Below are 13,060 nucleotides of genomic sequence, written 5' to 3'. Positions count from 1 at the left end.
CGAGGAAAAGTGGTGTAAATATTGGAATGAGGACCGCCGACCGGAGCAAAGAGGGTAGGAATTCTCCGAGATGATGTTATAATAAAACCGAGACTTAGTTTTACGGGTCGGATCTATAACTAACTTAATAAACCCGTCCGTTCCCCGATATCCATCCAAACACTAACCATTCTTCCCCCGACCCCGAAACTTCTCTTCTCACTTCGATCACACTCAAAACCTCCCAATGGATCCCCTCTCCGTCCTCCGCGACTTCGCCACCCGCGGCGACCTCGCCAGCGTCGTCCAAGTTGGCGACGAGTTCCGCTTTGGCGCCGACTACTCTTTCCCCTGCTCCGCTGGGACAGCCTACCGGTCCAAGCTCGGCGGGCACTATTCCCTCGAAACCCTAGTCTTCTTCCTCCTCCATCACCACCTCAAGCACACCGATTACCTCCAAGCCACTCGCCTCCGCCGCATACCCACCGTAACCCTACCCGACCGCAAGCCCCTCCTCGACTACCTCCTCGGCCGCACCTCGTCCGCCGATGCCATCGACCTCCTCCCTCCTCCTCCTCCCCCTCCCCCCTCCGATGAGTACGTCCCCGGCGAACCCGCCGGGGACGAAGCCGCCGCAGGCGCAACGGTTCCGGCTGCGGTCGACTACGTTGCCATGATCCGTGCTCTTGAAAGACCTCTCAAGGACCGCGAATCCCTCCTCGAATCCCGCAATCGCGACTTCCATGCCGTCCTCATCGCCTCCACGAAGCGCGAGGAGGAGCGGCAAAGGATCGAATCGCAGCAGCGCAAGGACGGGCTCGTCGCCAAGACTCGCCTGATCGGCTCCGACGACCACCACCGCGGCGGAGGAGGTGGTGGAGGAGGCATCGACGATGCGTCGGATCTCGCGCCGAAGACCAAGATGCTTAGGAAGATCGGTGAGGGGGTGCCGATCATTTTAGTTCCGAGCGCGTCGCAGACGTTGATTACGATTTATAATGTGAAGGAGTTTTTGGAAGATGGAGTGTTTGTTCCCACGGATGTGAAGATGAAGGCGATGCGGGGCGTACGGCCGGAGTGCGTGACGGTGCAGAAGAAGCTGAGCAGGGACCGAGCGGTGGCGGCGTATGAGGTGAGGGATAAGCCGTCGACGCTAAAGGCAGATGATTGGGATAGAGTAGTCGCAGTGTTTGTTCTTGGGAAGGAATGGCAGTTCAAGGAGTGGCCTTTCAAGGACCATGTTGAGATCTTCAACAAGAGTGAGTTCAATGCCAATTCGTTTTTACAAATTTCCCATTTTTATCATGTAATTTCATTGTTCTTAGTGCTTAATGAGTGCTTGGGAGATACTATGATGGAGAATAAGCAAATTAGGGCTTGGAATATTTGTTTAGTGTCTTTGGACAGGCCATATATGCATCATATAAGTACGCTATACTCTTTACTTATGAGAAGTGCCATAGAAGTCATTAAGAAGAAATACATGGGTGTTCCAAGGACTTTCTTCTCTTTCATAGTATAAGTTAACTCGAATACTTACTGAAGTAGGCTGAAAATCTTGTGCAGTCATTGGATTTTTTATGCGTTTTGAGGACGATAGCGTGGAATCTGCAAAGATCGTTAAACAGTGGAATGTGAAGATTATCTCAGTAAGATGATCTGTTGGATTTTGTTTATCAATGAGCAGTCCTTTTTTTTATATAATGATTTTCATTTTGCTAACTAGTAACTATATATTTATGCAGATTAGCAAAAACAAAAGGCATCAAGACAGAGCTGCGGCACTTGAGGTGTGGGATCGGCTTGAAGAGTTCATGCGGTCACGTTCACATTGATTACTTCATGAACAAAGAGTATTTTAGTGAGTCTCCATGTAATTTTTACTGGAAACACGGATTTGAAATTTTTTAGTTCCATCTGTATCAAAATTTTCCTTTAATATAATTGATGTTAAGGCTGGATTCTCCCTTTTTGTGTCTTTGGTGCTAGTTATTTTCTCTTTGCTTACCTTATTGATCACTTTTTCTATGAAACTATACCATTTTACAGTTAAATGGGTAGGTTCTGGAGCTGATGATGGCAAAAACTATTGTCTGCTTCACTTACATGAGTAGGTGCAAAATCCGCTGGCAAGGACATAGAATCAGGTGCTAATGGTGGGTTCTTTGAAGCTACTAGTATCTCTGCAAAATCTAATAACCAAGTAGTGTGATAGATCTAATACTAAGATTGGTGATGGGCGAGAGTAGATGAGTTTGTTGTATCATAGTGGTGCAGACTAGCTTTCTTCATGAATATGAGATGGTGAGATCAGTTTTCTTAGCTTTGTTGAAATCGATATAGCATTGAGTATGAATTGCTCAGTTTTGGGATGGTAAAGTGAAGAAAGGGCAACTTATCTTTAAATCATGCTTCATAGGTAAGAAGGTATCCTGGTAGCTGCAATATACGGTATGATTATTTCAATTGTTGTTACAGTTTGTCTCTCTCCTTACATACAGAGCAGTTGAGGTTTGAAAGCCTCAGACTGGTTGACAGATTGTAAGGATTTCTTGCATATGATTGTTCTTATAATGTTTCTTCTGGGCTTTAATTAGAATTTGTGCCATTGTTGGTGACTCTGAAACTAATCTCCTATATACTCTAAGAATCAAAATGATTCTTATTTCATATAAGAACTGAACCTATAGGCTCATGTTCAGTTCATATTCTCACTTTTCATTCTGGAATCTGCAAGGCCTTTCATTTCAAACGTATAAGCTCTATAGTTTCAAGTTCATGCATCAACATCAAATATCAAACAACTCATGTAAGCAAAGATCTTGGTAGTATCAAGTTTACCAAACATGCATTTTGATTTTATTTTCTGTATGAACTGTCTTCAAGGGTTAGGGCAGAAATTAAACTGAAAGGTGATATCATCATTTAGCTAAATGATGGCTTTTTTTTTTTTTAAACTCGAGTTAATAGAGATGTTGGAAATTGTCACTGCAGGGAAGCTATACCTTAGGGAGCAGATGGTGGTGTATGATTTAGCTTCCTGGGCCTTAGATTTGGTGATCCTGAACCGCTGTTTGTTAGATCGAGGAATATACAGTCAGTTCTTTAGTCCTGAAACATGTGTTTGGAATGAATGAAATGAACCTTCACTACACTCACAAGAGATATTTTAGAATCGTAATCATCATTGCTGGCACCAGGGACGTTGATTGTACACTCTGTATCAATAGGGACACCAAGGAAATCTGGCATTGTGCCATCAATAAAAAGCACAGAAGCATGTCAACTGTGCACGGCAGACAGTCGGCAGCTGCTCGCAGCACTAATGGGATGGGAAGTCTGTAGCTTCTGTGACATAGTGGAGACATGGAGAAAGATTGACAAGCACATTATCACAGTCTGAATAATCTCCTCATGTCATTGCACATATTGATGATTTGATGTGATGAGGAGTACAAGAGCTCCCATTTCCTCTGCTTAAACGGGCACAGTAAGTTATTTATGAAACGGTTGAAAGGATATTGTGTTATTTGTGAGGAAGAGAAGTTACCAGATTTTATAGATGTGAAGCTTAACAGATAAGATAATAAAAAATAAGTATTCATCTAGGGTATCCAGGTTAATTTTTCTAATTCGAGTGTTTGCCTTAGTTGCAGCAGAGTGTGACACAAAAATGGGCAAGAGATTTCCTCGAGTAGGAGTATCAATTGTAAGAAAGAAGGCGAAAAGAATTTGATTATTTCATTGGTGAGGGGATGAACACTCAACAGGGTTGGAATCTCGTAATCACCGGCGATGCCTCAGTGACTAGGGAGAGAACTTGGTCTCAGAAAATGAAAAGGATAACTTCTATATTTATATACATATTCTGAACTATTAGTAGTGGAGTGCTTGACATTTAATCTTTGTTTGTCAAACCTCAGTTAGATATTTTGTGTGGACAAATGCTATTTTGGCATGACTGGTCTTCTTTTGTTGTTTTGCTTGTTCCTCCTCTGCCTTCTGAAGAAAGTAGCTAAGGCGCCTTTTACCATTTTATTCTTTACAAAATGCTCGTCTTATTACTTTGATTCCTATCTCTAGGGCCAGTTTGCAGCTCACTTTGCCTCTATAAAGGTATGTTCATACATATGATTCATGATTTATGCATTTATTGCCATGCTATTGCAACGCATCATGACTCAACAAATCTCATTCTTCGGACACAAAAGCATTTTTAAATTTTGTTCCAATAGTTATCATGTAAACATAGGATGCTACATGTTATAATCCACCCAATAGTTTTTCAAATCTGACACTCTGACATAGTATGTGCAAAACAATCTTTGTATATGATGAATGTACTAACAGCAATTAAATATTGCAATCTGAAAATGAGCTCTCTATCAAACAATATCCAAACAGACATACGTTACAGCAATTCAGACAAGAACTTTGAAGAAATTTTCCTGAGAACAAGGCTTAGAGGCCATAGCAGTCTGGATGGAGCTTAAGAAGCCAGGAAGAGGAGGAAGAAGAGAAGAGCAGGGGCAAATGTGGTGCAGCTCCTAGCTGCTGACGACTGAACTATCGTTGGAGTGGTCTTCAGTCCAGTCCCTGGATCAACACCAAACTATGTCAGGGAGTGTGTTTCTTTCTAACATTGATGAGCTTAGTTAGTGTTTGGTTTGCTCTGTTATACCTGAAGGAAGTGGACTAGTAGATGGAGAAGTGACGTTCGGGGTCGACGGAGTCGACAGCGCCGGAGGAGGAGCTGATGACGGAGAGGGTGTTGCAGGGATGGGGGTACCGAGAGCTGCAGTAGCACAATTGATTTAGTTTTTGTTCAATAATAAATCTCAGCCTAATTCTGTGATATCAGGGGTTCTCTATCCGAATAAGCAAACATTCTAATGTCATCTTACATTCTGAGAAATTAGAGCATACCGTCGCATTGGGTGAGAGGATGCAAGTTGCAAATGGTAGGCAGGCTAATAGCCTGCGTTTGATTCAAGATGAACCCCAGCGCGGAGGTGGCTCCGCCATTGACGATGGTGCAGTAGCAGGGCTCCTGGGACTGCATGAGGTTGGAGAGCTGGCTGCAGCACTCCGAGGTTGGGCTCGACGAGTTGCCGACGAAGTAGCTTATGCAAGACGAGAGTCCGGTTATTGCCGGCACGCAGTTCAACTGGGCCGAAGAGAGCGCGAAAAGCATGGCGAAGAAGACGAGGCCAAGACCCATCTTTGATTCACTCTGAGCCATTTGTGTTTATATGATTTGGATGAGACGATCTAGAGAAGCTTGGAGATGAGATTAATGGAGGGATTGGTGGTGTATAAGTTTGTGCTCTGTGATGAGATTTATATGGAGATCAATGGTCGGGTGGCTGGCCGAACCTTCTCCTACCATATTATTGGTTATGGGTAGCTTGAAGGATGTAACTAACATCAACTTCTTCTTATTCTCTTTCTTCTGTTCTCAAGTAGTACTTTGATTCAGGTTTAGTAGGTGAACTAAATTTGCTAGGAATTTCTTCTGTGCGTCTGTGGAGTGTGGACTAGTGCTTATTATAATATTGATTGGTTGTTTAAGGGCGTTCCAACAACAACAACTACAGATCCTGTGCAGCCCTTCCCGTATTAATTTGGATTAGATGCCTGCCTGTATGTTGAGTCAAAGCATCAGTAGATTAAGAGTAGCTCTCTAACTTCACGTCTCCGAGCTGCTGCTAAGTGCAGTCAATTAGATGTCCGCCTGTTGGAAATTCGTATAATTGGGAACGCAGATAATCTGCCCCAAGGTTATTAAATTTCAGAAATTATTAGTTGCTTTAATTTAATCAATTAGATACTAAAGATTTTGTTAGGTATTCTTTCTAACGATTAATAATAATTCTAGAGAAAATTATTTAGTAATTTGATTACTTAATGGCTTGAGTTAGTGTGACGGCTTGGAAAAGTATTGTGTCAACAACACTTAATTCGGACGAAGGAGAGTTGACTTTTTATTCAATATATATATAGTATTTTAACTCTTAAATAATTAAAAAAATTAATTTAGTTTTAATAAAGTTGGGGAGGCAGAGTATAGTCGGTTAGAGGTATATTTCGACAAAAGTTCTAACTTTTAACTAATTTCTCACTAAAAATTAGTTAACTAGAACAGAGACCGCCGTAACCTGATTGTCTGATTGATCAAAGGGGAGTACATTTTGTTAATAGCCTTACAGTACTCAGATTAAACTGAGATCAAATTAAGAATAAAGTTTTTTTAATAAAAAGTAAAGTTGACGGCAGAAACCTACTCTGTTTTTATTTTAATTTAAATATATTTTGTTCAACCTACTCTAACAGAGGTGCTACATTATTTTTTAAGAAAGCCTATAGGCTATAAGGAAAATATAATTCATCCTATGTACAAGCCCGATATATAAAGAAAATGAGGAGATAGTTTACACAATGTTACGCCATCCGGCAAAATTATATTATATCAAACTCAAAGGACATACTGACATAAAGCAAAATAATTCTACCTAAGTTGCTACACCGGCACAAAAGATTTAGTTCCCAGTAATTCTATTGTGACCATTACAGATCCAGAGTAACCAAAAGCAAAGATATACAAACACAAAATACAATGGACAATAGAAAAAAAATAGGGAGGTCCATCAGATTCAGCAAGCTTAGACTATTGTTGATTAGGCAATGGCAGAGAGAACCATAAGGAGGAAAGAGAGAGAAAGAACAGAGCAGGGAGAAAAGAAATGAAGATGAAAAAGAAAATGAACGAGGAGGATAAGAAAAAGTGACCCTCTCTCTGCTCTTATCCTAATTACAAATGAGGGAAGAGGGAGAAGAATCCCCTCAAAGGTGGAGGGCTTTCTTATTATTATTATTTTTAATGTCTAGAAGAGAGAGTTGTACTGCCAAGAAGGATATTGCTATCTCTGATCCATAATATCAGAGCAAGCTTTTTTAATTAAACCTCGTCAAATTATAATTAATTTTCATTTTTCCGTTATCTATTCTGATATCATTTATCTATGTGACAGAGTGTGTTTTAAAACATTACTTATATTGTTAATTAACACAGCATTTTAGAACGACGAAAGCATACTGATAAAAGAACAAAACAGAGCACCTTATTCCTTTCTTCTACATTGAGGCAGTGTATACTCCATTGATGTACACACTTTTACCTTATATATATATATACATGCTTATCTCCAAGCTTGACCATTCATTGTCAATCAACTTTAATCAAATTGAAAAAAAGTGCAACAAGATTGATCTTCTTCTTGTTCTCTGTGGAGGTAGCTCATGGATTCCATAACCCTATGAACTGATCCTTTTGCTTTATGGCAAGTTGTCTACCCCTAATTCAACTCATTTGGTCTAGAGTTGAACTCGAGATGTTCATTAGTCTTCAGCTGAGTTAAATTAAACTGTTCATATTAGCCAAGCTGTTCCCATTTTAGAGGTTGTGCCATGAATCATATTAGTTGAACTACCATGGACCTGCACCTTTGTCATTTTGTACACATAATACACATTTGCCTAATTTTAAAATAAGATGAGATATATATGAGGTACCAAATTATAATTCATACATCTCTTTTATTGTAACCAACAACATGAATCATATTGGAATAGTGTACATATCAAACAAACCAAATGGGAGAAAGAATACAAGATGTCACACTAATAAATGCTCAGAATAGTATGCTGCTAGACTTAGATAACTAGAGCAAGTGATGCACAAGAGGCGAGGAAGAGGATGGACATCATGGCAGATTTGTTGGATTTAGCATCCGAGGATTCACTGGTAGTAGATGGGGTGCTCTTGGATCCACTGCTTCCTGCATTTAGTTGTAAACCATGTCATAATGCTTCTAATTTTTTTCTCTGTTAATGAGTATTAATTTCACAACCACCATTTTTATATATATGTTAAACTACCTGAAGGAACGCTTGGAACTGATGGTGTGGACGTGGTAGACGGGGTCGCCGGAGTTGTGCTCGGTGTCGTCGGAGACGCAGTTGGAGTTGCCGCGGGTGCACCGGCTACAGCTAAAACGGAATCAAAATCACAGAAGAGTTAAATGCTTAGGTTGAAAGTTTTATAATATCAAAGTAGAAGATCTGAGTGCCTACCGTTGCACTGACTAACAGGGGGAGTCTGGACCTTGCAGGCCCCAGGGAGTTCCAACGCCTTCGTTTGGTTAATGGCGACGCCGAGGGACGAGGCCCCGCCGTTGAGCACCGTGCAGAGGCACCGCGGCTGTGACTTGACGATGCTGGCGAGCGCCGAGCAGCACGACGACGACGGCGTTGAGGTGTTGCCGGAGATGTAGTTGAGGCAAGGGGCGAGGCTAATGATCGCAGTTGTGCAGCCAGATTGGGCTGAGACATAGGTTGAGAGCATGGTGGTCACTATGGTCAACGCCAGCGCAATCTCCATCACTCTCCTAGCCATTCCTTGTGATATCTTAAAGACTAGGCAAAAGAGGATGGAATGGAGATGAGTTTGGCTTCTAACTTTGGCGGTGGATACAATTGAGAGGAGATGGAGGGGATTTATACAGAATTGGACTTTAGAATTGGTGGCCAAACTCTTCCTACTAACAGCTCCATGTGGACCAGGGATAGCTTGTTAGAGTTGTAATCTATAATAAGGGAAATAATGGAAATGAGTTATTTATGACATTGAGAGTATAGTTAGTTATGACATATGTCAAGTTGGTCGTAGAAAAAATACTTAATTTTTTTTGTGTTTGGCCAACTTCTCCACCTAGGGTGAGTAGATGCATACTAATCAAGTTTAAAAGTCTTGCCATGATTATTTTCTTTTTTTTTTATATAAACTAAAGCATCCAAAATAGAGGAGTATGAAAGTTTAAATGTCGGTTGGATTCGATCAATATAGGATATATATACTTTAATGCATAGTTATTAGAGTGTTTTAGTGTTTAGTTGGGCCTATATAAGCTTTTCCAACCGGACTAGAGATCCGCCGTACTACTATAAGTAGTTTATATTTATGTATACTTTTTAAAATATTATAGTTTAGTGACAAGATAATTAGTATGCAAGCTTATAATATATATCACATCGTTATAAGTGACAGGTACATAAATTTCAAACTCCAGATCCAAAAGTTTGCCAACCTAAGAAGTCTTTACCAGCTTTCACTACATACAACCTTTTATTCACTATAAACTTGCGTCAAAGGAACACCAAACGCTAAGCTTCAAACACGTATATATATAGTTCGCATGCCAACCGCTCCTAACTCCGTTGACCCCTGTCGGATTGTTCTTCTCATCCGTCGCACCAAGAAAAATACAACCCACTCGACATCTACCACGTGTCCACCCTATTCAACCTTCCCACTTTGTTTCCACACGTAAACACATATATTAGCTCAGGTTGGTAAACACCATAACCAACTCCAAATCTACCTCCAATTCACCCAAGACTACCGTGCATATATATAAATATATAACAGTCCAGCGTTCCAACTCATGCCTTGGTAGTTCAACCGAGTGCACCATACCGTAGAGTTAAACATGGATCATTCTAGGGCAATTTCTGTGCTATTATCTACCACTATATTGATGGCTGTGATCTCGCCCATCTCCGGCCAGGTTTCGACGTCGTGCACCACCGCCTTGCTCACTAGCTTCACTCCATGTTTCAACTACTTGACAGGCAGCACCAACGGCGGCGGATCTCCGACCGCCAGCTGCTGCAAGTCTCTCGCGTCGCTCATCGCCACGAGTACCGATTGCGCGTGTCTGATACTGACGGGGAACGTGCCGTTCGGCCTACCGATCAACCGCACGCTCGCCATATCGTTGCCGCGCATGTGCAAATCAACGACGCCGTCGGTACCACTACAATGTAGAGGTATTATTATTAGTATTACTGTTAATCTCTAACAACTTAATAACTTAAAAGGCTTTCAGAGTAGTTATTAATAAGATTGTAATCTTGTTTCCCAGGCACAGCCACGCCACTTCCAGGCCCAGGTACGAACTACTGTCTACTTGTTAATTTCTTGTTGTATTACTTTAAATTGGAACGTCTAACTTAGTACGTGTTGAATCATATTGGTACCCTATTTTGTAGGTCCCTTGGCATATGGTCCTTCTCTACCGCCACTACGTAAGATCGTATATCCATTTTGTTTTCGCTCGTGATCTTATAATTAACTAACATGTAGATTAATTAACTGTATCAAATTAATTTTACGTAGCTCCGATGCCACCCATGCCGTCAACCTCATTGTCTCCATCATCACCTTCAACTCTATCTCCATCGTCGTCGACACTCGAGCCGGAGACGCCGTCGGTTAACCAAGGCCAACGACCACTGGTGCTGCCTAGTTCTGCTTCCAAACATTTTAGCTTCTACTCGGTCTCTGCTACTGCTGCACTGCTTGCTTTTATAGCAATGATTGGCATATGAATAGAGCCTTACGTACGTGTTTATGATTCAAGTCTAGTAGTAATTTTTGTGGGGAAGAGCTACATATTATTTGTTTGATTCGTTTGAAGTTGTAGCCTTTTTATTTATTGATATGATAATTAATGTGTAACTTAATTTGCTTTATAAAGCATGAAACTGATGTCCGCTTATTTTACTAAAAACTTTTTGGTGTGATTTGCAAATAGTACAACTGCGGAGTTGGAAAAGAAAATTAACTTAAACTGAGGATGTTATATGCAAAATTTCGTTCCATTTAACGAGACCAAGTAACGAACTAATAAACCACCTACGAATACGATCGAGAAATCCCATTCTGCTCGTTTCCCTCCACAAAAGGGCATTTCTGTCATACTCCATCGCCAAGAAACCGATGGATCTCGCCCTCGCTCTCGCTCTCGCTCTCTTCGCCGCTCTCGCTATCGCCTCCTCCGTCGCCCAGAATCCGCCGCCGCAGCCGCCAGCTCTGCCGATCGACTGCCCGTTTCAACTTGTCGCGATGTCGGCGTGTCTCCCCTACGTCGCGGCGCCGCCGAACGTCCCCACGTTCGCTCCCTCTGTCGCGTGCTGCGCTGCCTTCCTCCGCGGCGGCGACGGCGCTTGCTTCTGCCACCTGGTACGGGATCCGCTCCTCCTCGGGTTCCCAATCGACGTCTCCCGCGTCGTTTCCCTCTTCTACTCCTGCCGAGCTCCGAACGCGAGCGCCGCCGCCGATTCCTTCGTCAAGATCTGCCGAGGTCCACCAAATCATTTTTTTCCTTTTCTTTTATTCACTTATTGGCGTAAACATCTGATGCTCTCCAGATGCTTCTCTTTTTCTTTTTCTTTTATTTGGTTTTTGATTCACAAATGGTTCCATTTTCTAACCTGCGCCATGGGTGTCTTCTTCCTCTCTGCATCTTTTCCCGCAGAATCCCAGTCCTTGCCGCCGCTCCGCAGCGTCACACCTACAGGTGCGGACAAACTTAGTCCAGGTACATTTATACTTTCACCCTTCAACTACTAGCTATCTTTTCTTTCTTTCTTTCTTCATTTCGGTCCTCATATTTCTGACAATTTTGCAGCCAGCCCTGAAGCACCCGTCCTCCCGGATCCAGGCCAACCGTCGACTCCCAAAGAATGTAATATTTGAGCTATCTAATTAAGAAACATTTGATTATTAGTTACTTATATTACATTTTTGTATACTTAAATTACTCCGGTGTGCAGCTAATACGACAACACGATCGCCGTTCCGCAGCCGATATCCTCTCTCAGATGCGTCAGCCCAATCGCCGGTGAGCGGTGGCGGAGGCTTCTTGTTCGTCTGGAGATTGATGATCGTTGTCTTCTTCTTAGCTTGTTTGTGATCAAGGGAACTTAGTTGTGATGCAGCAGAGGCAATTGCAATGTCTCTTTAGTCTGGAACTTTGGCTTAGTTTTTTCTTTTTCGCAAGATTTAGGCTTCACTTGAGGATTTTAAGAAGAAAAACATCTGATTAGTTGTATGCTTCACGAATAATAGCTAGCTAATTCATATTTCTTACTCCTAATCATTTCACGTCCAGTGCAGTGGAAAGTTGATGAATGAGCATGTGGAGATTGTTACATTTGTACAAGAGTCTTCTCCTATATATATATATATACAAAGTTTAAAGCAGAAGAATGACAACTATAAACAATACAATAAAGTTATGTAGGAATTCTTATAACTTCCATCCATACGAACGTAGAATTGCTACAGAAAGCTAGCATACATGGCAAGTTAATTATTATTTGGGATAAGTTGGGGTGGGGTGGCTAAATCCCGGAATTGTTGGGAGATTCTTGCAATTCGTTTGCTTACGCATCCGAAGGGAAGGCCCGGAGGTAGGCCGGGATCGCAAGCTGTCATCCTTCAACCATAACAGAAACTAACGAATGAACGGTCCAGATTAGTCCAAGAAATAACAGAAGGGAGTCCCAAGTCCTAGCTGGGTCACTCAACGGCTGCTATAAATACTAGACGTCACTCACTCACTTCTCCAGAAATCCACTTCCATCTCTAAGATCAAGATATGAAGCCTTCCTTCCTCCTCCTCCTCCTCCTCCTCTCAGCGATCGCGGCCTCCGCCGCGTTCACGGAAGGATCCGTCGCCGAGGCACCGTCGCCGCCTCGACCAGAATGCTCGACCGACGCCTTCCAGGCGCTTCTTTCGTGCCTTTCTCCGGAGGCAGCGGAGACACACGAGAACGTCTCCTCGAAGCCCCCCGCCTCTTGCTGCGAAGCCATCGCGGCTACTCTTGATGGATCCAGTGGCGGCGCCGCCTGCCTCTGCGGCCTAAACGCCTCCCGCGTTGTCTCGCTCTACTCTTCATGCCGTGGAACAAACGGTTCAGGAGATGCTGCCTCCTCCCTAGAGGAGATCTGTCGAGGTTTAATTTCGATCTCTCACGTGATCCAGCAAATGTTCCTCTTCTCGATCTTTATGCTTTATTGGACTGCTGGTTATGATCTTAGCAGTAGCCTAGTTCTTGGAGGTGATCGATCTTGGCGCCGGTTCTTGTGATATATCTTTACGTTTTCTCGCTTTGCTTAGAAGAGATTTGCATTATTCTGCTAGTTAACGTCTAGCTGTGGTCTCGTCCTCTTAGC

The 13,060-nt window shown here is 42.5% G+C and overlaps 5 protein-coding genes across 5 annotated transcripts; 3 read left to right on the top strand and 2 right to left on the bottom strand.

The window, feature by feature from the left end:
* Positions 1-76: 76 nt before the first annotated feature.
* LOC140762314 (protein CDC73 homolog) lies at positions 77-1,947 on the top strand. Its single transcript, XM_073100044.1, has 3 exons — positions 77-1,238; positions 1,546-1,628; positions 1,725-1,947. Exons 1-3 carry the CDS (start codon positions 227-229, stop codon positions 1,812-1,814), a joined length of 1,185 nt encoding a protein of 394 aa, XP_072956145.1. The 5' UTR covers positions 77-226; the 3' UTR covers positions 1,815-1,947.
* A 2,356-nt stretch (positions 1,948-4,303) lies between these two features.
* Positions 4,304-5,308, bottom strand: LOC140762319 (non-specific lipid transfer protein GPI-anchored 5-like). The gene is made up of 3 exons (XM_073100049.1): positions 4,906-5,308; positions 4,661-4,774; positions 4,304-4,575 (listed from the first exon to the last, which is right to left on the bottom strand). Exons 1-3 carry the CDS (start codon positions 5,219-5,221, stop codon positions 4,469-4,471), a joined length of 537 nt encoding a protein of 178 aa, XP_072956150.1. The 5' UTR covers positions 5,222-5,308; the 3' UTR covers positions 4,304-4,468.
* A 2,235-nt stretch (positions 5,309-7,543) lies between these two features.
* LOC140762317 (non-specific lipid transfer protein GPI-anchored 15-like) lies at positions 7,544-8,516 on the bottom strand. The gene is made up of 3 exons (XM_073100046.1): positions 8,113-8,516; positions 7,918-8,028; positions 7,544-7,817 (listed from the first exon to the last, which is right to left on the bottom strand). The coding sequence occupies exons 1-3, from the start codon at positions 8,432-8,434 to the stop codon at positions 7,693-7,695; spliced, it is 558 nt and encodes a 185-aa protein (XP_072956147.1). The 5' UTR covers positions 8,435-8,516; the 3' UTR covers positions 7,544-7,692.
* Positions 8,517-9,495: 979 nt separating this feature from the next.
* On the top strand, positions 9,496-10,562 carry LOC140763241 (non-specific lipid transfer protein GPI-anchored 20). The gene is made up of 4 exons (XM_073101333.1): positions 9,496-9,867; positions 9,963-9,989; positions 10,090-10,125; positions 10,217-10,562. The coding sequence occupies exons 1-4, from the start codon at positions 9,528-9,530 to the stop codon at positions 10,426-10,428; spliced, it is 615 nt and encodes a 204-aa protein (XP_072957434.1). The 5' UTR covers positions 9,496-9,527; the 3' UTR covers positions 10,429-10,562.
* A 155-nt stretch (positions 10,563-10,717) lies between these two features.
* On the top strand, positions 10,718-12,004 carry LOC140763240 (uncharacterized). The gene is made up of 4 exons (XM_073101331.1): positions 10,718-11,183; positions 11,358-11,420; positions 11,511-11,567; positions 11,656-12,004. Exons 1-4 carry the CDS (start codon positions 10,820-10,822, stop codon positions 11,793-11,795), a joined length of 624 nt encoding a protein of 207 aa, XP_072957432.1. The 5' UTR covers positions 10,718-10,819; the 3' UTR covers positions 11,796-12,004.
* Positions 12,005-13,060: the final 1,056 nt, after the last annotated feature.

This window comes from Typha angustifolia, chromosome 7 (assembly GCF_048772165.1).
Source record: "Typha angustifolia cultivar Huaian chromosome 7, ASM4877216v1, whole genome shotgun sequence".
NCBI classification, from domain to species: Eukaryota; Viridiplantae; Streptophyta; class Magnoliopsida; order Poales; family Typhaceae; genus Typha; species Typha angustifolia.
The sequence above is the reverse complement of the archived record's forward strand: the minus strand, read 5'-3'. Positions and strand labels throughout refer to the sequence as shown.

Bases quoted from the DNA above. Each gene is read 5' to 3' on its own strand.
- LOC140762314 (XM_073100044.1), top strand. From the start codon at position 227: ATGGATCCCCTCTCCGTCCTCCGCGACTTCGCCACCCGCGGCGACCTC. The intron at 1,239-1,545 runs GTGAGTTCAATG...AATCTTGTGCAG, and splicing joins TGTTGAGATCTTCAACAAGA to TCATTGGATTTTTTATGCGT. The intron at 1,629-1,724 runs GTAAGATGATCT...ATATTTATGCAG, and splicing joins GGAATGTGAAGATTATCTCA to ATTAGCAAAAACAAAAGGCA.
- LOC140762319 (XM_073100049.1), bottom strand. From the start codon at position 5,221: ATGGCTCAGAGTGAATCAAAGATGGGTCTTGGCCTCGTCTTCTTCGCC. The intron at 4,775-4,905 runs GTATGCTCTAAT...GTGCTACTGCAG, and splicing joins TCCTCTCACCCAATGCGACG to CTCTCGGTACCCCCATCCCT. The intron at 4,576-4,660 runs GTATAACAGAGC...GTGTTGATCCAG, and splicing joins TACTAGTCCACTTCCTTCAG to GGACTGGACTGAAGACCACT.
- LOC140762317 (XM_073100046.1), bottom strand. From the start codon at position 8,434: ATGGCTAGGAGAGTGATGGAGATTGCGCTGGCGTTGACCATAGTGACC. The intron at 8,029-8,112 runs GTAGGCACTCAG...ATTCCGTTTTAG, and splicing joins CCCTGTTAGTCAGTGCAACG to CTGTAGCCGGTGCACCCGCG. The intron at 7,818-7,917 runs GTAGTTTAACAT...AACTAAATGCAG, and splicing joins AGTTCCAAGCGTTCCTTCAG to GAAGCAGTGGATCCAAGAGC.
- LOC140763241 (XM_073101333.1), top strand. From the start codon at position 9,528: ATGGATCATTCTAGGGCAATTTCTGTGCTATTATCTACCACTATATTG. The intron at 9,868-9,962 runs GTATTATTATTA...CTTGTTTCCCAG, and splicing joins GGTACCACTACAATGTAGAG to GCACAGCCACGCCACTTCCA. The intron at 9,990-10,089 runs GTACGAACTACT...CCTATTTTGTAG, and splicing joins CACGCCACTTCCAGGCCCAG to GTCCCTTGGCATATGGTCCT.
- LOC140763240 (XM_073101331.1), top strand. From the start codon at position 10,820: ATGGATCTCGCCCTCGCTCTCGCTCTCGCTCTCTTCGCCGCTCTCGCT. The intron at 11,421-11,510 runs GTACATTTATAC...ACAATTTTGCAG, and splicing joins TGCGGACAAACTTAGTCCAG to CCAGCCCTGAAGCACCCGTC. The intron at 11,568-11,655 runs GTAATATTTGAG...TCCGGTGTGCAG, and splicing joins ACCGTCGACTCCCAAAGAAT to CTAATACGACAACACGATCG.